The 24,767-nt window shown below is 39.9% G+C and overlaps 1 protein-coding gene across 3 annotated transcripts in view; it reads left to right on the forward strand.

The window, feature by feature from the left end:
* The window catches only part of ZNF536 (zinc finger protein 536), a 205,192-nt gene that overhangs the window by 165,995 nt on the left and 14,430 nt on the right, over positions 1-24,767 (forward strand). For all 3 annotated transcript variants that reach the window (XM_067540010.1, XM_067540012.1, XM_067540013.1), the window contains one exon: positions 18,418-18,570. In XM_067540010.1, coding sequence (XP_067396111.1) covers positions 18,418-18,570 — 153 coding nt within the window. The remainder of the gene's footprint in view (positions 1-18,417; positions 18,571-24,767) is intronic.

The raw sequence follows: 24,767 nt of genomic DNA on the forward strand, positions 1-24,767 counted from the left end.
GACCCTTAGGTATCACAATAAGGCATGGGGTGGAAATGACCTTCACAGGATGGATATTTGCATTCTAATGTCAAAAAGTTTTTATAAAAGAGTATCCAGATTGAAAGGAGTATATTATCTATCAGTTAGTATCTAGAGTAGGTAAGTGATATTTCAGCAAAACTAAAAAACAGTCAGTTGAAAAGTATTATGTAACAGAGGAGGAAACACTTTCTTGTTTCATGATGATGTTCATTACGTAACGAAACACCTAACAGAAGTTAATGGTGTAGCCGCATCTTTGCTCTACACTTTATTTATGGTTCTGTCTATGGCAATCATCACTGTAATATCTGCGTGCCTAAATCCTGCTCACTGGCATCTTCCTATCATGGTTTAAAATAAACACACAACACTGGTCTCTTGGTTAAAGGCCTCTGGCTGCAAATTTATTAATAAAATTCATTATGATAGTAATATAAAATTATTAACTGTTACCCAGTGATAAGTCCCGGCAGTCCTACTTTAATTAAAGTATGCCAGCATACCTATGGGCAACTTCATCCCTAGTCATCCATAGATGTTCTACTGTGAACTGCAGCTCTGTCCCACTGTGGTTAGGAGCTCTCTTAATGGACCTGTGACCAGCATAAGACTAGTACCAGTAATGTTGTTGACATCTCTTTAGTCTCCCTCTCCCAATGTGTATCAGTCCTTCACATTGTCCCAAACACCCAGTATGCTGGGCTAGGCTGGCCAGTCCCACTATAGGCTGCTCTTAAATCTGTCAATTGCAGGCCTGTTTGTTAAGCACCATGTTCAGCCTGGGCTGTCAGGCTACTGGAGGGGATCCCCACTAGTACCCTCCTGAAAAGGCCTGAAAACAGGAATCCCCCACAAAAGCAGCAATTTGCATTCTCAGGATTTAAATTACTCTATTCACTTTGTGATGATACTCAGTTGTAGAGGGTCTTAATTTAGCATAGAACTGAACCAAAATTAGAACCTTAAGCCCCATTGAATTGCAGGAGTAAAGTTTGAATTTAGATCAATATTTCTGAAGACATCCTTATAGTTTTGTTTCTAGGTCAGAATCCAAACTGGAAAGGGCTTATTTTCTACTTCCAGTTCATATACAGTTTTGGGAGGACAGTCCAAGATGTTGAAAATTTCACAAGATTATGCCTGTCTCTTTATCTATTCTAACCAAACCGTTTATCTGGCACCCCCTCACTGTTGTGCCAAGTTGCGATATACTAGAGCTCATATTGCTGCTACTGAAGATGTGCAAATCTTGCGAAGTCAAGAAACATCTCATTTGATGAGCTTGTGAAATTTCTGTTCCATCAAACCTGAGCCCTATCCCTGAACCCTAAACTAAATCCCTGACATGCAATTTAACTAAATTGTGGCCATTTTGTTAGGCAGCGGGGATACAAATATAGTATTTTCAAGTCTGTTTCCTTAAAGTCATGGTTATACTAGCACGCATGTAGAACTTCCATCTCTCCTCCTCCTCCTTTGGATTTTTTCCCCTTCCTTCCCCCCGTTGCTGCTATAAAATGGACTCTCCCAATACAGCTGAGGTCATTAGCAAATCTACTGGTAGTTTCCATTGTGGTCACAAGGATGGTCGCTGTGGTTACTGATGCTGAAGAAAGGATGTTATCATAGAAGAAAGTAGCTTGGGGCCATCCATAATGACAGAGTTCAGACACTGCAACCTAGTGGAGACTGCAGGCTGTACTGAGTTAGGCAGGCATTAAGCACCTACATCTGTCTTTGGGGAGCTGGAGAATGAGTAGATCTGGGGAAATCTGAGGAAAGGAAATGCAGTTGAGTCTTACCAGTCCTTTCACAGTTTCATTCCTCAATGCAGAAGATTCAAGGCCTTCAAAGTACTGTAGTGGTGAAGAGCTAGTGGGAAGAATTAACTAGACTTACCCTGTCTTCTCTTCTCACTATAATAGTGGGGACAGAGGTCTGTGGCCTGCAGGCTCAGGCAGAGATAAATGGCATCATGTGTTAGACTTTCTACAGGAGGGCCAGTTGGTGCCAAATAGTAGTAGTAATTGAGGTAAAACCTCACACACCTCTTCGCAGAGTTGATCATCCATTCCTTTCTCACAACATTGGTTTCAAATTGTTTTGGGGCCGTAGGTGTTACCTACTTCCCCAGATATGGATGTGAGTCTTGAAGCTGCAGATGCTTGCCTCTTGAATTACAAGAAAGGATTCTCTAATGCTACAGGTCCTAGTCCCTCACACCAAGGACTGGGTATTTCCTGATTGCTATGTCCAAGAACATCAGCAGCAAGCTCTGTCCTTTAAAGCTTATGGCAGATTAGCTTGTGAGAAACTTTCAGCCAAGTTATCAATTATGTCTGTAACATCAAGCAAAATTCTTATACTGGCAGTGAAGCAGGAGAGATTAAGACCAGGAAGAGCAAGCAGAAGGTTACTTTCGAATTCAAATGTCTGTCTGTCTATATATGTAATTTAAAGAAATGCCAAGATTGATCTTGAACACATTCTGTGCTTTATGTCTGTAAAAGAAAAAAAAAAGGTGCAGTAATTGAATACAACACTGAATACACTTTTAATTTTTCAAGTTGATATTTTGCAAGCTTTAGTTCACTCTGCCAACTGGGCCCTTTTGAAAGTTAAAAAACAATAAATTACTGAATTATTTATGAGACCAAGGTTGCTCCTGTGCATGCAGACTAACTGATTTTTATAAAACTTTTAGCACTGGAGTTTGACGAAATGGTGGTGTAAAAAATTCCATGTGGCTAAGGGAGCTGGTATTTGACCCTGTTCTGCTGGTCCTGATTAACCTGTAGCTAGTGTTTGTTGCAGTTATTGAGAAGCTTGGGTACTTAAAGCCTCTATTCCTTCCCCTGCCCCCCCAAACTGAATGGCAACTAAATAGCAGGCTGTGCAGGTTTTAAGTGCATTTGAGCAGTGGTTATAAGTGAAGCAGCATCACCCTAGGAAATGTGAACAGATCTGTAGTAAACCTTGAGGCTAGAATCTCTGTAGCCTGTTGAAAGTGACAGAAGACTGTCTTATCTACTATTGTAGAAGACAATTGTTGTTGTTGTTATTTATTATTATTATTAACTCCAAGGAATTAGTAGGATGTCAATGATATGTTTCTTGTCAATGATGTGTTGCATCAAAGCTGTCTAGGTTAATAGAGATTCAAGGGTTTCTGTAGTCCAAAAGAGGACAGCTAAGACATTCTTTAGGAAGAATTATTCAGAAACATCAAAAGATTCAGGAGTTGGAAGAGCCTGGCCATCAAGTCCACAAATATACAAGAATAGCTTGAAATCTGAAGCTTGTGAGAACCGAGCCAGGAAGTGAAGATACAAGTAACAGCCAAAGGGGCAGGGCACACCCAGGCTTTCAGATCTACTGATGGAAACCCAAAAGTCTGCAAGGCCACATTCCAACCCACCACAGGTGAAATGAGGCTAAGGAATAGCTCTGTTTCAGCATACTGACATGCATGGCCAAAGTCCAACTCTGACACATGCAAAATTAGTTTCAGGATCATTTCAGGATACTGAAGCCCATGTCTATACCAATCAAATGTCACAAGCTCAGCTGAACCAGAGGGTGGGGTTCTTCAAAATATTATTCTTACTGCTCATTGGCAGCGTACACCAGATCAGTTCAAATCAGGTTCTTGTGTTGTCATATCAAGGTGGTGTAAGATTACTATAGATAGACCCGCTACTATGCGACACTTAGTATTTTTATTTTATTATCGAAGTATAGTATGCTACTATATTATTAGTCTATACTAAGACTACTATACAAAACTAGGCTAAAGACTACTAGGCTACCAATGTACCTTCTGAGCTACATTATTAATATAAGAAATGTAATAAGGCCATTTATAAGATATCAAATTTAAAGATATAAGGACCCAATATATCTACAAGATCATGTCAAAACAATGCAAAATGCCACACCAGAGAACATTTAGAGGAACCTTCTCAAAATTGAAAGGTAACAAATTTAAGCCTTTTGTTTCCTTTTTAATACATTTGGCAATGTTCATGTAATTAACACACAAGTGTTTAATTTTTATTTTCAAATAGCCTTTTAAAAAAAAATCATTTGACATCAATACCTCAGAGTTGTTTGCCAACAGCTCTTCAATAACTACTCAGTTTGTCTGCAAAATGGAGGAGAGACGTTGGAAAGACTCAAGTTTGTGTCATGTACTGCAAAGTGTTGTTTTAAACGGAAGAAAATGATTTCCAAAGCTATGCTTACTAACTTGACAGTGATCTTTTAATTCAAAAACAACATTCAGATAACCTTGGAAAATAAAAAGTAACAAAATGTAGAATATTCACTACACGGTGCCCAAATATTGTACTACATACCATAACATTATCCACTGTTCGGTGACTACACTAACAGCTGTGCACAAAGAAGTGAATTAAGAATGGAATAGTGGTTTGTACTTGTAATCCTATTGCTTTGGTTAGGGGAAATTAAACCCACTGTAGTTTTTTAGTACCTTTTTGATTACATGTTCTTGTTTATATGATTTTGATTATATTTTTGGTTTTTTCCTAACTGGGTTTGCATAGAGGAATCTGTGACATTTTTAAAGTTTTAGCTTACATTTTATTTCATTAAAATAATGTGAAAAAGTTTTGATACTTCAGATATGTGAATTGCTGTGCTGGATACCATTCTATGATAAGATAATGAAATATTTGTAATAATACTTGAATCTCAGGGACCTATTGGCAACTCTGGATTGTTTTTTGAGCAAACTTGGCCAAGTTTATGGATTTGACATGGAGACAGGAAAAATCAATAGTTTAAGCTTTTGGGTTTGTTTGATCCTAGAAATTATAAGTGAAAATCAGGAGATGCACACCCACATTAAGTGCTACTAGGGTTAATTGGGAAAGATTTTCAAAGGCACAAAGAGTCTTTGAAAATCAATGGGAGTTGGGCACCCATTTATGCCTGTGAAAATCTTCCCCTCAGAGACCAGTGATGGTCATAGTGTAAGAAGCTAAACAGAAAAAGAGAGTACCAGAAAAGGGGTTCATGTAACCTCCTGCCACCTGAATCCACCAAGTTTCTTACAGTTTACTTACCACTGACTTGGGTTCTCTATTTCATCCAAATACCCACACCCTGAGGTCTTCATGCTGTGCCACATTGATGCACATGTGCAGCCCAGTAACTAAACTGAGATCATAATGAGGTCCAGGGACCTTCCTCCTTCACCTGATTTCCAGAATACACAGAAATACTGAAGAACTGTGGCAGAAACAACGTGAGAATGGATCAAGGGAGGCAATGTATGCATAGAACTCCAGTTACTCATTGTTTTAGTTGATTTAGTTAGTAACCTCATTTTCTCCCTTATGAAACTGCCTCCACAGATCCTCACTTTTGGAGATTAATCGTCAGTAGCAATCCATCCCTGAAGTAGGAAATCAGGAGTATTTAATTAAAGAGGGACTGTGAAGCAGATCTCCCAAATTGGGTATCTGATCTAGCCTTGACTTTGAGAGTGCAATGCTGGGTAAAAGTGTTTATCAAGCTCCATGTTGCAAATCTCAGAGTTGGGAATATGATGCAGACAGGCCGTAGAAGCTGCTGTAACCCTAATGGTATGTCTTTAAGGCCATCTGGTACCTGAACACCTGCCTGAAAGTAGCACATCTAAATACAAAAAATGATCCATTTGGATTGCTTCTGCACTGAGTTAGATTCCCCACTGGAATTTTCCCCAAATATAATAAACAATCTCGATGGATTGCAGAAAGACCTTGTCCTATCCAAGCAATAATTGAGCTCCCATTTCACATTCAGCTGGTAGATCAAATCTGACACATGGGAGTCAAGAATTTGGGTAAGAAAACTTGCAAAAAGATAGACTGACTCACATGAAAATCGGAGACTGCTCTTGACAAGAACTGTGGTTGAGGGTGAAGCATATCCTACCTTTGATTAAAAATACATGCACGGAAGAGGGATAGGAAGTCTTGGAGTTCACTTATATATTTTCCAGAGGTTTTAACAACCAGGGTGGTAATTTTCAAGGTTTGTAAGGGTAAAGAACATTGGCAAAAATATCAAATGAAAATTCCAGAAGAGGATTGAAAGCCAGATTTAAATCCCTCAGGGCTGTTGGACTTTGCACCAAAGAGTAAGAAATTAGTTCACCAGCAGATGACTAAAAATGGGTGTTCTATGCACAAGAAGGTAATAAGCAGAAATAGACACTCATATGTACTTTCAAAGACAGACTTTCAAAATCAGATAGATAAAGTCAGGATTCATCACTGAAAGTAGCTACCCTCACACGCATGATAGCAACCAAAAATGAGGTCCCCAGCCTGATTGAAAAATCTAAATGACAAGGTGCATCCATTTTTAAAGCATCCACTTTCCTGTGGAAGACTTACAGGAGTCTAATGGAACTTCATGATCATCTGGCAAACCCAAGGATTTAGCATTTTGGGGGCTTATGATCTATGTGGACAAATTAAGCAAAGTAGGATCTGGATTAAAAAACAAAACAAAACACTTCTGAGAAAAAAGACCAAACAGAAACAACATGTTTCCCCAGCCAAAACCAGGAGACTGGAGTGCCAGAACTAAACTGCCCATGCAAGGGTTGGATGGATCAAGTGTGCTGACTTCTGTCTCACCTTTTGAAAGATTTCAGAAAGTAGAATAAAAGGACGAAATGCATACAAGAAGTCTGCTCCTGCACTAGAGAAGATGTCATCTGACAGAGTCCTTTGATCTGTGGCTGGACAAGTACAGAAGTAATGGCACTGGACAAAAGTAGGCTTGGGACCCTCAGAAATTGATCTGGCTTCTTTGAATGAAATAGCCTGCCAGATAATGTTTCCCTGGTAGATCTGAGATTTGTATATATCAAAAGAATATGATGAATCCATTCCAGACAGCTGTAAGAGGAGCAGATTCCTCCTTAGTGGTGTATGCAGGTGCTACAGTGCAGCAGATTTATCAGATAGCTGGTACTACCCAGCCCTTGGTGAGCAGAAGGAAGGTCGCTAGGCCTAGATGTATATCACTCAGGCTTCCACTTCCTCATTCTCCCTGATATTCTGTCCTCCTTTACCTACCTCATAGTATTTGGTTTACCACCTCAATTACCCTATGCTGAGTAAGCCTGACTCTTTGTTAACCTAGACCACTACTGCTTCCCCTGAAGCATACCCTTAATGTGGTTCTAAAGTAGCAGCAATGAAGATAAGCCACCATTTGTTGTTTATAAAAAAAAATCTTATATAGCATCCTGCTGCTGTGCTCCCAATAACTAAACACAAAATTTTAAAAGCCAAATTTTTTTGCCACATAGCTGGCTGGAGCCAAAGCCATGCTTTGGAAATTGAGTTACATATGGGTGGGAGAAGGAAGATAGGAATACAGTAAGAAGGTGAAGGAGGTAGACTGAGAGGGGAATTACAGGAGAGAACAGTGTGGGGGGGGAGGGGAAGGGTGTGGGGTGGATGAGCTGCAATCAGTGCCCACAATTAGTGAACTGGATCTTCCAAAGACCCTTTTTTCCCCAAAAGGGTTTGGGTTAGTAGCTCAGGCTTTTAAGCAAAATAAGAGAACCTGGTATTTTACACTTTTAGAGACCTATTTTGCCCATCCCCAATTTCTATTGACTTTAGTGATGGAGTGTATGTAGAGATCTGAGCATACAACTTGTCCCTTATATTTATATATATTAACTTAGTAAAGAAAATATAATGAATACTATATTATATACTGGATCTCTAACATGTTGTAGAACGGTGTAGAACTCTGGCTGCAGAAGAGACACAGTAGTCTTCTTTGAGAGATCATTACATGTTTTCAGAAACGTCCTCAGGAAACCTTTTCTGCTTCATTCAGATTGCAGTTTTTATGTAAGCCACTAGATAATTAATAATGGAAAATTTCCCCTTAACTTCAAAGAGAGCTGGATGCAAGATAGGGATTTCTTTAATCGTCTAGGCCCTGATTTTCCAAAGGGATCTCCTGCACACACTCCTCCTTTACTCCAGTGGAACTCTGTGTAGCAGATCCCAGCATCGGCAAGATTCAAGCCTTTAGGCTTGACTTGACTAGGACTACTGCTGCATGTGTATGAGTATTTTCAGGATTGGTGCGTAGACTGTAAGCTTCTTGGGGCAGAGACTGTATCAGTGACTACAGTATCAGTGATTAACAAAAAATAAATACTAAAAATGGACTATGCAGTTTATCAATTAGATTAATGATCGCTATGTATTTCATACAATATTTAGTTTTAAATAAGGCTAAAATCATACCTAACAATAGTAAGCTGTAATTGCTGATCATGTATCTTTGTTCCAGACACTTTTATAAAAGAGTATGTATTATGTATGATGTGACCTTCAAATGTCATGAATGCATTGTGCAATAAACTGTCAATATTTGTGGTTATAAGGTAGTAGATGACTTTTACAATAATTGGAACAGCTATATTAAAAGCTTGGATCACTCAGCTGGTTAAAGAGAGAGACACAGGCCAATGTTCATCTGGGACTTTCCTTCTGCCAGCTATTAAATGAAAGATATTGCAAGGTGCTTAAGATGTCTTCTTTGTTTGAAAAAGAATATGGCAAAAAAAAAAAAGTCTCTTGGGGAAAATGTTATCTCTAAATAATCATTTTTTCTATCAATGTGCATAATTTTCAGGCTAAACTGAGCTCCATAAATTAATGGCAAATGACCAAGCTTATTTTTTAAACATTACAACTTGTTTTCTGTGTCTTTTGTTACAGAATTCTTCAAACAAATCAGACAGCCAAAAAGATGTACTTAAAAATCACTTTTGAGCTGTTCAAATTATCTTAAAAGGGTTTTAAAAGCTAAAAAGCTTTTTTCTAAAAAAGAACTACCTAAAATTTAAAAAAAAAAATCTGTTGGAAATTTGTGACTTAAAGAAGAAAAAAGCCCTGTGTAGTTTTAAGTTGCTTATTTAAAAGTGTGGTATTGTGTAAATTACAAATAGAAAAAGAGGATAAAAAATACAGTAGTAATTGGAATGTAAGTTACTAATACAATATATGCATTGCTGTACAGTATTTATTCATCCTGAGGCTTAATAGAGGGCCTACAAAACACTTCTCAGAAAGCATACTGTAGTGAAAAACACCATATTATATCCATGAATTGCATAAAGGAAATACTATGGTGTGATGTATTTTTGGACTTTGGGCTATGAAAACTAAATTGTCAGCTACTCAGAATACCAGTAAACATGTCTGCTGCCCTCAGAGTCAGTAGTTGTTGCTTTACCCGTTACTGACAAATTGCTTAGAACACATCCAACTCCCTTTCCCTCATGCATGAGATAACACCTAGATAGCTCATTCCAGCCTGAGGTATTGGCTATGATAGGCTTATGATCACTTGAGGTGTGTTATGACTCTTCCCTCTCCTAAATAGGCCTTAACGTTTTTGCCCACCAGTTTGAATGTTCAAAATTAGTGTATCTATCTACTAGTGCACTCATTGATAATGCGTATAGCTGCAAGTGCCTTTCATTTGCTCATTCAAAGGAATGTTTGATGTCACAAGCCGTATACTTTTCGTTTACCAATTGAACCTTTGGTATAATCTTCATTTCTAATAATACAAACAGAATGTGGCTGTTGCTTTCTCCCTGGCCTCCTTTCCAGTTCTTCTCTAAAATAGCTCTCTGTTTAAACAAATTCTTTGCCAATCCATATTAATGCTTAACAGTTTAAGATTACCATATATGGTCATTATAAAACCTAAATCCTTGGTGAAACAATAGAGGCATCAAGTTGTCACTGACCTAAGCTTTCCAGAGACCTAAAATACATTAGTTATTCAGTAATTTTAGAATCCTTCATTTTAAGCTGTAAACATCAGTAACAAAAAAAATCAGGCATTTGTGGTGATTATAGTGTTCTAGTTTCAAAATATAAGCACGGGTCCAAATTGTACTCTCGGGCACACCTGTGCAGCTCTGTTGAAATCAGTTGGGTTACACACATATAACTGAGGGCAGAATTGGCTCCACTGCACATAAAATGGAAAAAAAACTCTGTTATATTACTCCGAGGTTTATATATTTCATAATTTTGAACATGTGTCAAGCTAACGCCAAAGTATAGGCAGAATATGACAAAAAGGATGCTTTCTCAGAAACTGCATATTCTGTGGTATTTCTCAATGTGAGAGGTGGTAAAAGTGCAGGTGTACCTGCAAGCGAAAACAACTGTGGCAGGTTTTTAGCATCGACTAAATTGCTGCTTCACCTCAGATTCAGAATGTAATATCTCCTGTTAAGGGAGCTAAGTACATACTGTGTGGATCAGTCTGGGTAGTTTTATAGACGTTTAAAAAATAACTGTGATCCTAACACTTCATGTTGCACAATATTTCATTAACTTTTACAGGCAATTCTAAAGAACTGCAAGTATTTTAAATTTCAGAAATATATGAAAACATGGGATAGAAAGATATTTTACCACATTTTCAAAGGGATCTCCAATACAGTCTGAAAAATGTGTGAGTGCAAATGCATACTTAGAAGTGTGATTACCCATTTTGTGTATGATTATCTTTTTCATGTGATTACCTATTTGTGGCTAATTTGGCAAAATCCTTGTGTCACCAAGGCTCCAACTGACTTCAGTGGGAGTTTAGCCTGCAAAAGGACTGCAATTTAGCTCCTTTGTACATGAAAGTGCCTCTTTGTGTATGTGCAAGTACAGGGTTTCACACAGCAAACAAATACAGTTGTGAATTTTACAGGGCACATTTGTAGAGACTCCTTTGACAATTTGACTTTTAGTGTGAGTGAAGTAAATTCTACCTTCCTAACCAACTGTAGTTCTATTTTTACGAAACTAGTGAATTCTTTCTAGTTATATTTATTGCAATACTATATATAAGTAGCACTGATTTTGAGATCTAGAGGAAAATGTACACAATTTTCTGAGAAGTCTTTCTTGTGTGAGTGATTGTCCATATGGATTCCACTTGTGGTGCACATGACCCCGTGCATGTGAGAGAGGCTTCTTTTTGGCTAACAGTATCCACTGGGGTTGTACCTCTGCCCTGGATGTAACAGGCAAAGCCATCCTTCACTTCCTTCTTCCTGCCTGTGGCCATGCAACAGAACTCCTGCAGTGTCCCCCTGCTCCTCTGCACACTGTGTAATCTCTTGCTGGGCTAGTTAGTAGTAGTTTACTTAATATAGTTAATGTAGTTAGGATAGTTAAAGGCTTTGATCCCTTTGATGAAGAGTTAAAAGTTTTTTGTTTTCCCTGTTGGCAAAAAAGTCATTCCCCCTTCTCCCCCCTCCCCCGCCCCCCCCCAAATCCCCTTTGAAAATAGGCTACCCCTGGTACCTAGACTTGAGCACTATGGCAGAAACAAAAGCCTTGGGATTTAAAACTTGACCTTCCTGCGAGATTGCTTTCCCACCCAATGATGGACGTTCTAGGTGCATTTTTTTGCCTTGGTGAGGGGCACATCCATGACAGATGCTCGATTTGTCGATCCTCTCTAAGAGCACACAGGAAGCAAGGGAGGACTGTCTCAAACTGTTTATACTGGAACACCTGATGACGGTCTCTTCAGAGCCCGAGACAAAAGATTCTGCGAAGCCCAAACTGTCATTTTTTTAGTTAGTGCTCCTGTATACTGTGACTCAACACTGAGCTCCTGGGCTCATTCTTCATCAGAGGGATCAAACCCCTCAGCTGCTGAGGGCAGCAAGGCAGGCAAGATTTCCTCCACCTAGTCATCACCAGAGAGGCATAGAAAGGAGCATTGCTCTCAGGGCAAGCATAAACATGTCCTCTCTGATGCCCAGTAAAATCAGACAAAAGACCCATCATCTATCCATCCTAGATATTTATGTGTTCCCCGTTACTGTAGTATCTGAGTGGCTCACAATCTTTAATGTGTTTTACCTTCACAACAGCCCTATGAGGTAAGGAAGTGTTATTATCACCGTGTTAAAGATTGGGAAATGAGGCACAGAGAGACTGAGTATGTTTATGCTTGGAGTTGGGGGTGTGATTCCCAGCTTGTGTAGACATACTTGCACTAGCTCCCTAAAATAGCAGTGGCATGGGCTAGCCATGCCAAGTACATACCCACATGGTTTAGGTGGGTTTATAGTCAACACAGCTAACCCCTGTCACCATCTGTACTACTACTTTTACTGCGCTATCTCTACGAGAGCTAGCACTACTATGTCTGTGTGAACTGGGAATCACACCTTTCTCTCAGTGTAGATGTTGCCTAGTGACTAGCCCAAGGTCATACAGGAAATCTGGCTAAGCAGGAAATTGAACATGGCTCTCCTCTGTCCCAGTCTGGCATTATAATCACTGGTCCATCCTTTGTCTCATGTTTCTGTCTCCGCTCATGCCCCAAGCTGAAATGCAGCTCATGGCCCAGATTGGGTCCCTCTGATGGCTCTGCACTTAGCTGGTCACTGAATACTCACAGTACCACCTGAAACTCTCTCCCCCACAAATCATTGTAGGTCTATTAAAGAGGTTTAGGTGGTACAGATTCTCAGTCTGCATCAGCATGAACATGACAGTGAAGAAAATGATGGACGATCAATTGATTGCAATAGCAATATCTTCCTCCTTGCCCAGTCTTCCTTTCTACTCCTAGCCAGCTGGCTAGTTCTAGGACCTTCCCAGACATCTTACAGACCATGGCAAACACTTTGTAGATCCCAGTGAAGGTAATGCAAAAAAAAGTCCCTCAAATTACTAGACTTTCTGCACTCCTCCATGCCTTACTAGGCTCCTCAGGTCTATCAATGAGGTTGTTGAAACTGGCTAAAGCTCTGTGGCAGATTCCAGCATCCATGGTACCCCTGTCTAATAAAGTTGAGAGGCATTGTCAAGTTCTTTTTAAGGAATTTGAATATTTCTACATCCATTAAGTCCAAAAGTTCCAAACAGCAAAGGCCTCCAAAGACTGGTAGAAAGACTTTGGTAGAAAGGTCTAATACTCCGTTAGCCTTTCAATGCTCTTTTTGAATCATCAAATGCTTCAGTCAAAAACAATTCTTTGAACTTGGTCATTCTGTCAGTTTATAAAAAAGCTTCCACAGGAACATAGAGAGGAACTAAAAATCTCAAGTGTTAGAAGGACAAATAGAAGTCTGAACATCTCTGCAAGGTGCTCTAATCACCTCTGATATAACTGCATGTTCAATGGGCACTTCCATGGCTTGAATTGTGTGCAATACTCAAGTTGTTCTAAATGACCATTGAAGACATCCCGTGGGAAGGTTATGAACTATTTAATGTGTGAACAAATGAAGCCCTTTATTCATTTGAAGGATTTGAGAGCTGCTTTTCACTCACTGGGTGAAGAGCCCCAAGGAGGAAGCAGACCAGACCTCAAAGCTTCACCAGACAGAGGCCCACTACCTCTTATTACTATAACACACACAGAGGGTTGGAGCCACTGAGACAGAAATAGAAGTTCTAACTCAGAAGGCCCTATGTCTCCTCCTTCTCTGCTTCACACTTTGCCTCACAGAGGCAGGCTTAATGCCATTTTTGAGAACCAAGCACAACCATCTAAGGATCTTTTCCTTTTCTCCTGCTTTTGTCAACGACCATTTTTATTTTTAGGAGGACTGCACCCAGATCTCCTTGGACCAGTTGGTCCTGGAAAGTATGAACCAAGGGATGTTTCATCCAATTCCAGTCCCTTCCTTCTCCTCCACCCTCCTACTCTGTCCTTTTTTAGAGACCCCTATCAAAAGATACTGTTAAAACTGGAAGTAGATTCCCTTCTGCAATCAGAGCAATGGAAAAGATGCTCCTGGAATTCAGAGGCATAGGGATCTACTCCCATTACTTTTTAATCCCAAAGAAAAAGGAGGGCTGATTTTAGATTTAAGATGTCTCAATAAATTCATCCATCGTTTTAAGTTCAGGATGGCAGTCCTGGCATCAGTTAAACCCTCATTAGATCCTCAAGATTGATTCACATGGGTCTCAGCCTTCAGGATGTTATTCCCGTCTGTCCACACACCCAGCACACAGAACATATCTCAGATTCATAGAAGGGGATTCTTACTACCAATGTAGGATCCTGCCCTTTGGTCTCTCCATGGCACCAAGAATAATCTCCCACTGCCTTCTGGTCATCACAACCCATTTAAGAAGACACGGCATTCATGTATATCCATTCCTGATACGGGAAAAATCTCTTCTGCAGGTGACCAGGTTGATTCTCATGATATTGGGGCTCTTTTCCACAGTGGAGCTCAAGATCAATAGAGAAAAATCCATGCTTTTGCTAACCCAAAGTACAGAATTCATATGTACTTTTACCCAGCATATTCCATAGCTGAGGCTTCAAGATCGGATGCCTAATTTGGTAGAGCTGTCCTGCAGTCCTTGTTTAAATAGGACTCCTAGCACATACTGCCTAACTATGGGCTGGTCTACACTTACCTGGAGATTCGGCGGCAGTCGACGGGAGTTAAGGAAACTATGCAGAGTAGCTTGCATAACTCACGTCGACTGCTCTGCTTCCCTTCTGCACGCTGTCTTCACTGCGCTGTGCTGAAGGGAACAGCGTTCCTGTCGACGCAGCGCTACGCTACTTGAGGGGCTGGTTTACCAACATCGACTTCCTGATCGATTGAGCGGGTCTACACCGACAGCTCAATCGATCCAGAAAGATCGATCTGGTGACGGTGAGTTTGCCACCGTCAGTATAGACATGGCCGAGGTGACTGCTTGCTAGTGGAAGTGGAATCCAGCTGGAAATCACTCAAAGAGAGAATGTTTAGTTACACTGCAGTAACTGGTTTTTTGATCCATGTTGTCCACATGGATTCCAGAACCTGCCCTCCTTCCCCACTTCTGTGGAGTCCTATAGCTACAGGATTATGTATTGGCGAAGGAACTGAGGGAAGCTTGGTCCTTCTCTGCCCTTTATATCCTTGAGTGGGAGGATATCCATGGCCCAGGCATGGTCCAATAGACAGTCCTAGCCAAAAACAAATCTGATCTCGTGTGCACGAAGCACATGCACACCAAAAGTAGAATCCATGTGGACACCACATCTAGAAGAACCATAGTTATTGTAAGGTAAGTACCATTCTTTTTCCTCTCGCGCTCGCTCGCTCTCGCTCTCTCTTTTTTCCTGGTGGTTCTTGGAATTGATCAGCTCAGAAACTTTTGGAAGAACTAATCCTAGTTCCTATATGCCCATAGTAAAGCCATCCCACAGATTGGCTGGCACAGTTAGTACAGTTGGCAAGTTCGCGATCAGTGAAATAGTTTGGGGCTAGGGAGGGGTGCATGTTGCAAGTCAGAGTGGTTGGCAGAACTGTGTGGGGAAGCTTTTCCTGTGCCTAAATCCATTCTTTGCTTAATTTACTGCTGCTAGCACTCCTCCCCTTCATATTTATGACTATAGTTATCTTATCTTACAGATTTCTTATTCTTTTTACAGTTCATACATGCACACTCATTTTTTTCTTAACTTTCTATGTGTTGTTTTAAGCTAATCAATATAACTTATCAGATATCAAATCAAATGGAACTTAAGAACATAACTTTTGATTAAGCATCTGTGTAAGTGCTTTGATGAATGGGGATGGTTTGCTGACTCAGGTCCTCATGAGAGGAGAGATATGAGGTAGGGTCTGAGAGGGACAGACAACAACCATGGAAGTACATTTTCATTGACAGAAGTAAAAAGAGTCAGGTAGCAGTGGCCCCCAGCACTTTGGTGGGCTCTGTAAGCAGAGAATTCAGAAGAGAATCCCTTAACACAGCTTTAAAGTATTAGGAATATGTTTGCTGTGGGAAGAAAATGTTCTTTTAGGTAAGGCTCAGTTCGAGTAAAGCCTTTAGAGCTATCTACTGTATGTCTACTTAAATCTAAAGGAAACTCTTCAGACCACCCACATCTTTCTTTGCTTCATTGTTGTTTTTCAGTTTGCTTTTTGAGAGGGATTAGTGCTAAAGTAAACTCCATAGTCTTACACCCTCAAAAAAAATTTAGTTTTGTGTAAAGTGAAAATTAGACTCTTAAATCTGCAAAGTGAGCTGTTTATCTTACAAATTTATTCTTTTTTATTGGGCCACACATATTCTAGATAGAAAGATAAAAGGGAAATGAATAACAGACCATCATTTACAGTGACATATAGCAAAACATAGCTAGTACTCTTATTCTTTAAATTTATCCTGAATGGCTTGTTAGCTTTATCTATAATGTTCACATAGTGTTTATTGAAAATGAAAATAAAAACTCTAAATTTATCATCAGACATACAGTATTTTGCACTTCATAATCTCAGAAATGCTTTTCCCTAAAGCAGTTTTGGACCTTATCATATACAACTCTTCTGTTGAACACTCTGTACAAACAAACAGTGGAAAATCAGAATTCCTTGGGCATTTTGGAAATATAGGTTTGCACCTATCTGTCTGCCTTGGTCTTGAAAGACAGCATATATTCTGAATTATGTTACTTTTAAATACTTGTGAATAATTCAAAAGGACAGTTACTGACCTTCTAACTTAAATATTATGTTTTAACTCTGCAGTATTTCAAGTAGAAGTAAGAACTTTCAGAGACTATTAGTCAGGCATGTATTTGTTTTTAAAAGCTATCCTTTTTTACCTTTTAAAAAAGATGACTATTACAAGGCTGAGTGCAAGTATATGGCAGTGCATATTTCTGCTGTCTTTTTTACAGATATTTCAACTATAGAAATATTTGCATTTCCATAAAGAAACTATTCTTTTATCCAATGTGGTACATAGGGAAATTAGCCAGAAGTTTAGAAATGTTTGTCTGTTGTCTAATTATTAGATTTTCATGCTGCTTTCAGCTTTGTTAGGTAAGAACATTTTGTTGTTGCAGTTGAAAATATGACTCTTAAGGCCTTTCAGGATTCACAAGTTAACATCATAGCTCTAGCTGTCCTGTCAGTCTCATTCTCGTGTTTTCATCACTCCATTTCCTAGCCTGCATCAAAATAAAGTGTCCATTGCATGATAGTGTCCATTGTAAAAGTGTCCATTGTCTGATATTTCTTTAAAATTTCTACTGTTGATGCAGTATTGAGGGCTATGCTACTGTATGAAGATTTTTTCTTAAGCCAAGTGTTAAGTACTTTTTGTTGTGTCTCATCACTTCTGTGTAAAAGACAACTCCATGTAAATTGCATTCCATCTTCTAATAGCTTTGGTTACATAACAAAAAGCTGAGGATGGATCAATTTTAATCACTACTTTATGGGGAAAATGATCAGGGCTGTGCGCAAAGATTTAACGATATGTTTCCTGTTAATTTCAATGGGAGCTTAACCCCTGCACCCAGCTCTGAAAATGTACCTCTGTGTATTCTGCCCCTATAATGTGACAATATTGTAATTCCATTTCAAAATTTCTACACTTGCCTCCTCCTTTCTCTGCTTCTGTACTGATGCATGTATGCCACATATTACTTGGGGAATCTTCATAAATACAAAATAATATTTGGGACACAAGCTTGGTTTTAATAATCACCTTTCTAAAATACCCTACCTTTTTTGTAGTTTGTATATCAGTCTTACGCTTAAACTGTAACTCACTTTGTTCAGAGCCTGCTTGAACGATGACATAGCCATATTCTTCAAAATGTCTGAGAAAAGACCATTTTAATTATAAGATCTAAATAGTGTCCTAGACACAGTAGTTATTGCAGTAAGAGGTATAGTGTGCGTGCAGCCATAAATGACAATGTAGAGAAGAGCAAAAGAGAGAGCTGCTCTCACCTGGTCTCCTTTTTCATTGGCTTTCCCTGACATTAGGTCAGTCAGTAAGCCTTGTGTAGCTTAACTCTGGTGATGGAATACTGTGTTGGAAAGGTGGCATTTTCTGTTTCAATTTTATGCAGAAAGGGTGGCAGTGTCACTTCTGCAGTCTTCACCAATGTGATCACAGTTGTATTGTTCTTTTTAACTTTTAATATACTTAATTCAAACTTTTCACATTAAATTGTTCAGCTCTTCTATAATAATTATAAATTAACCATATTTAACAAAACTTTTAAAAACTTTTTTGGGAAAAAAATTAATAGGAACTAAGCAAAAGAAGAAATCAAACCAGCTGCTGACACAGCTGTTTCCTTTCTTGCATAATTCAGTTCAATATAAAGGTACCATATGTTGCTTAAAATGATGTTAGGAAAGATGAAATAATTTAAGAGAATAACAAGAAAATACATGAATTGTCAGCATTCTGTCAGATTTAAAGAATGAAATAGACAGGTGTAGTACTGACATGTTTAACTTTGTGTTGTGTTAGCAGTTTCAGCGAGAACAACTTCTGACATGTGCTGAAGTGATGTGAGAACATTTCTGTGTTTCAGACATCGGAGAAGAAGCTGGGAGATCTGTAGGAGTCCAGCAGCCAGCTTTATTGAGAGACAGGAGCCTGGGTTCTGCCATGAAAGACTGTCCATACTGTGGAAAAACTTTCAGAACGTCACACCACTTAAAAGTTCATTTGAGAATACATACAGGTGAGAGGTAAAGGAAAATTTGGGAGTTCTATACTATAAGGTAACTGTCAAGGTGTTGCAAGAAATGGGGGCTGTCAAAGTGTTGCAAGAAATGGATGGAGGGGAGTTATGATTTCCAGGATAGACCTGTACTCGGAGTCTGTTGAGAAAGATATATGGCAGCAGTCCTAAATAAAAAACACAAGAAATGATTGGATGGGGAAAAGGCCACTTTAACAGAACCATCCTTTTCTAACTGAGGTTGTATCAGGGCTTGTCTGCACATTGTTTGAGTCTGTACTACAGGGGTGTAAGGTCTGGTGTGCGCTAGTGTGTTGAGCACACCCTGCTGATGTGTGGGAAAAGTTCTCTAGTGCATATTAATAGGATACTGTTTCAATTGGGATTGCATTAATGCATTCTAGGGAACTTTTAGTGTGCTCCAGCAGTATCCACACAGGTCAGTTGGGGTATAACATGCTAGTGCACACTAGAATGCGTATCTTTCTGGTGCACACTAATGCACCGAGTGAACCTCAGACCTACTGGCCTTCGTCACCGTTTCCTTCTGTTCTTCCTCATAAGCCTATTTCAGACTTAGTAATGCAAACTGCTTCAATGGCTTCCCTGTGCATTTACTTAGGGATTCTCTATGGTTTTGCTCTATTACTATTTTTGTTCAATTTATTCTTAACATGCTCATTTTAACCTCTTACTGTATACATGAACACTTTAGCTTCTTCAGTTTTATTAAATGTTTGTAGCTTGTGATTTTAATATAGAATCTTGCCACAGTCCCTACCTTTCCATGTTTTATTTTTAATAAGAGTGATATGCTCTTTCTACTCTGTAGAGATAAGAATGGCCATACAATGGTTGATTTAGTCCAGTATCTTGTCTTCTGACAGTGGCCCATGCCAGATGTTGCAGAGGACATGAACAAAACATGGCAATTATTGAGGGATCCATCCCGTGTCATCCAGTCCCAGCTTCGTCAGGCAGATGTTTAGGAATGCCTAGAGCATGGGGTTGGATCCCTGACCATTGTGGCTATTAGCCATTGATGGACCTATCCTCCATGAACATATATAATTCCTTTTTGAACCCAGATATGCTTTTGGTCTTCACAATGTCCCCTGATGATGAGTTCCACAGGTTGACTGTGCCTTGTGTGAAGAAGTGCTTCCTTATGTTTGTTTTAACATAAACATGCCTGTTAATTTCATCAGGTGACCCCTGATTCTTGTGTTCTGTGAAGGGATAAATAATACTTTCCTATTCACGTTCTCCACACCATTCATGATTTTATAGACCTCTATCGTATGTCCCCTTATATCTCTTTTCTAAGCTGAACAGTCTGCCTTTTTAATCTGCCTTTATATGGAAACTTCTGTTGGAGGGAATGGATACCACCTATTTTTTGATATTTCATTCAGAGTATGGCCTATTTTGGAGGCTAGAAAAATGTAAACTCTGCATACACCTTAATTGTATAGTATCGTCTATGCGGGGGGGAGGGGAAGGGGAAGCACAAGGGTGTACAGAGATACCTAACATGCATTTACAAACCTTAAATTAATTGTGTGGTGAAAAACTGAGTAATGCCCTTTACCCATGTACTCAGCACTCATCGACATCAGTGGAAATTCCATATATGGCTCCGAAAAGTGTCGTAGGGTAGGTTAACACTGCCAAAAATCCACAAGGCAATGAGTCTGAGCCCAGGTCTGCAGAGTCAGGCTTGTGCTATGGCACTAAGAATAGTCTTGTAGATAGTCCCACTTGGGCTGAAGCCTGTGCTCTTAAGCCCAGAGAGGGGGCTGGGTTTCAGAGCCTGTGTTCCAGTCTGAGTGGGAATGTTGACACTGCTATTTTTAGCACTGTAGCATGAACCTGACCTGTAGACCTGGGCTCTGAGATTCACTGCCATGATTTTTTTGCGTGAGCCCTGCAAGCCCAAGTCTGTAGACAAGGCTCCAAGTCTCGCTGTTGTGGGTGTGTTGTTGCAGTGTGGACATACCCTATGACACTTTGTTGTCCCATACGCTTGTATATGGTGGTGTATTCTGAGCCATTGAGGCCTACAGCAGCTCTGGGAGACTGTGCAAGGTGGGATTGAGGATTGAGGCCTCCCAAAAGGTAAGTATATTTGTCAAATGGGATGGGTGGCAGGGTCTTGTTTCACTCTCCTCTGGGAGCCCTCTGGGGGTTACTGTGGATAGTACTTTTGTGGATAGTAACCGCGTAGGCTGCATGTGGATATGTCCAAAGTTGAGATTGGCATGGGCAGTCGAGCTTATTTATTTATTAATTATCCACATACAGTCACCTTTGCTACTCACTGGCAGGTGTGACTTTTTCCTTCCTATTCAACAGAACAACCTGTTGGGTAATTTGAATGGTTCAAATGTGTGGCCATCCAGGATTTTTCCTGCCAGTACCACCCCACTTATTTTAGGATGTATGGAACCAGTGGTATATACACTTCCATAATTCATAGGCAGGATTAGGAAATGCTTTCCAGCTGTACCTGTATCTGAAAGCTGTACTCTCCAGCTGAGTTTATTATCTTTGCCATATTTTCATTCTACAAAGTGTGGGGTTTTTTTCATATGCAAGTAGTATTTGTTTACCCAAGTCAGTTTATTTAGGTGCCTAATCTGTTTGGAGGCAAATATGCAATATTGGAGCACATAAACTTGACACTGTGTTATTGAATATGAAAATGGTCAGGCTGCCTTTGAAAATATGACTGGAAGGGCTGAAAATTGGCAAAACCAGGAAATTGAAAGGAACAGATGGAGCTTATTCCTTATCTCTTCTCCTTGTGTCTTTGAATTCTGGTACAATGGTTGATTACATAGAGGCTGATTTTAAGGTCACTTTGCAAATTTGGCCCTTAACATTGTTTAATTCTTGTAGACAGTAAACATTTTCGGGCTGTCTCTTTACTACATGTTTGGAGTTTGTACAGTACCTAACACAATGGAACACTAATCCCTTTATTCACTACTATAATAAAAGTAAATAAAGAGGGTAAATTATTTTAAAGGAGTCTTGTAAGCATACATTTTAACCTATTTTAAATCTTTTCAAATGGAAAATTTATAGAAAAATATTTTAAAATAACCTGAGTGTAGTTTTCCCTCCTTCCTCCACCCAAACCCTATTAGAATTAAGTGGTCATTGTGTTCTACTGTTTTAAAGGTGATACTGATTATGCACTCAGGATTTGTGGCTCAAAATTCCTGGACAATATGTGAATTACAATGGAATATTCCATGAAAATTGTACTTTTATATTTACAAAATCAAAACAAGAAGATAAACATTCATGTAAATAAGGAAAAGAAAAGGCATTCATGAAAACATTGTACAAACCATGCAAACAACATTTTGCAATGTATTTAAAAAGCATAATAGTACTAAAATAAAGAAACATTTCCATTAACCTACAAACAAAGTATTTGTAAAATAATCACTAGTGTTTAAAGGGACCAGTGTGTGTTGCACATTATAAATAGTCATAATAAACATCGTAAAATGGCAAATTATAAGAGTTATTAAATCAAAATTAAGTTGTTATGCAGTAAATTAAAATGATGTAATAGATACCAATTATCAAGCAGATATTATATTGGTTAGTTTATACTTATCTGGGACTGTATTTTGTCAGTTTCCTGCATTTTGTATCACACTCTGTCTTTATTATATGTCTGGATCATATAACTGACAGATAAAAAACACTTCACTGTATTTCTCCACTACATTCACTCAATTACTGCTCTTCTTCTCCTCACAGTACCTGTTTGTTAGAGAAGAGCATACGTGACTCAGAAATAGTTAGATTTCTTCCAGCATGTGGGAGTTTATAGGGACACAGGTAGGATGGCTCAGTGCCCCAGCCAAGACCAACTAACAGTATGACTATGCTACATTATAAACCTGGTCTTGGCCTCAGGCTCAAACCTCCCCTTCTGTCTACAAGCAATTCTGTCTGACTCAGGCCTGTGCTCAGCCATAGGATGCTGCAGGGGTGGAGGGTTTGAGCCTAGGACCTGCAGGGGTTCGGGCCTAAACTCCATTGGCAGATTGGGCCCAGACCCCGGCCTCAGGCCCTGAGTGTCCGTCAAGTGATGTCCTACAATCCTGTAGATCAATGCTCTTTGTCCTCTCTGTCTGCAGAGTAGTCAGTCAACTTCCAGGACATGGAAGTAATCCCCCTTGTTCAAATACAGCACCTCGACATTTAAACTTTCCATTTTATTCTGACCACTGAGCTGCAAACACATTGAACAGTCTCCTGTGTTTGCAGTTGCTACCAACCAGAAGTCCTTTGCCAGCCCTGCTGCCTCCTGTGCATGCAAGCACAGCCAGATTTTGGTGAATCTCTGGTGCAAGGTGCACAAAAAGTTAAAAAGCTTGATTTTTAGCAAGTTCCAGGAATGACCACGTGTACTGGGAAATAGTGAAGAAGATCACAGCATTGGGGATTCACTGGACCAGTGACCAGTGCTGGGAGAGGATTAAGCAGCTCAAGACCAACTGTCAGAAAGCCAGGGAGGAGAAGCACACCTCTGAGAACTCGATGTCATTCTGCCTCTTTTATGAGGAGTTTGACCAAATGCTGGGCACTGCGCCAAGCACTGAGCCACCAGCCTTCACACTAGCCTGGTCAGCCAAGGTAGCGACCTTCTCATCCATGAATCCAGTATAGGACTGGAGAAGAGCCAGCAGGTGCTGGAAGAGGCTACCAAAGTGATTCTGGTGCTGAGATTGGTCCTTGATGAGGCTTTCATGCTGGAGCAACTGTAGGAAATATTGGGTCCCTACTTGGAGTAGCTTTTCAATGCCTTGCCTCTCCTACCCCGAGAGCAGCAGCCCAACACAGAATATGCACAGAAACTGAAGAGGCAGAAGTCATTCTTGAGCCTGGTAAGTTTCTGGCTCTCTGTTTCTTTTTATTAATATAGTAATGGGAGGGAATTTCCAATTTATGAACCAATGCAAAAGTTCTTACCAGCCACGGGTAGCAGCATGTATTTGCTAATGGCAGGTTGCACGCCAACAGCTTAGCATCACTCCCATCTCTCCCCACCACCACCACCACCACATGGAATTCAAAATGGAGCCTGGGAAGCGCAAACAGGGAAAAAAGCATTTAAAAATGAAGTTTTTATAGAAACTTGCACATTCTGGCTGCAACATGCTGGGGTGTTAAAAATGTGAACTTCATATTGCCTTCCCTAATACTACGCTACTCCATACCCGCCTAAAGGTTTAACAAGCCACTTGTAATCAATGAACTGTATGGGGGGGAAGGATGAAATTTACATTAACAGTGTAGTCCATTTAAGCTAATATATTCCCTGTAGTCCACGGGTGACTAAATCATTTGTCTAAAATGCAGCTGGGGGGTAGTGTGCAGTTTAGAAATGTGCTGAGGGGTAATGACTATGGAGTTCTTGGTGAGTCAACATTAGTGTGTGTGGTTGCATGCAGTCATAACAGGCTGTATTGGAAGCTGTGGGGAAGTCTTAATCCATGCAGACACTAACAGAGCATCATGTTGATTGCCTCATGAATTTTGACCCAATCTCAGGGGTTGATAGCTGCAAACTTTTCCCATATCAGGAACTCCAGACAGGTAGTCACTTTTTGGGGAAGGGCATGTTTTGGGAGGCCACCTGGGTAGCTGACCAGCCCACTCCACTTGTGGATATGCTGTTCAGTCACCATACGTTTGAAAACTTATGTGGCATACATGGCTGGCTTGCCATTGGCAGCTTGAAATAAAATGTCCCTTTGCCATTCTGGAACCACAAGAACCTCCAAATTGTGGAATGCCTGAAATGTTAGAGGGGGCTCGTGCAGTACACCATGGTCCATATCCTTCCCCAATGGCCAAAGTGGTTTGCAATTTCTAAACAAAGCCAAGTATGATTTTTATCCCTGAGCTCTCTTTTCATTGCTGTTAACCCAATTTTGTCAACAGAGCTTCTGGGGTCTCAAACTATATTGAAGTTCAGTTTTACAAAGTATCATTTTTTGGCCTTTAAGATTCTACAAGGATTTTTTCCTGTGTGCATGCACTACATCATCTGTGAATTATTGAGACATTAATGTACTGTTTTATGTCTGCTTATAGGTCCCTCAGCCTCAACTGGCCATTGTATCTCGGCAGCTCAGGCAAACTCCAGCAGAAGCCTGGGTCTCCAT

The sequence above is a fragment of the Emydura macquarii genome, unplaced genomic scaffold, assembly GCF_026122565.2.
Source record: "Emydura macquarii macquarii isolate MOO-44397 ecotype Brisbane River unplaced genomic scaffold, CSIRO-AGI_Emac_v2 contig_561, whole genome shotgun sequence".
In the NCBI taxonomy this organism is placed as follows: Eukaryota; Metazoa; Chordata; order Testudines; family Chelidae; genus Emydura; species Emydura macquarii.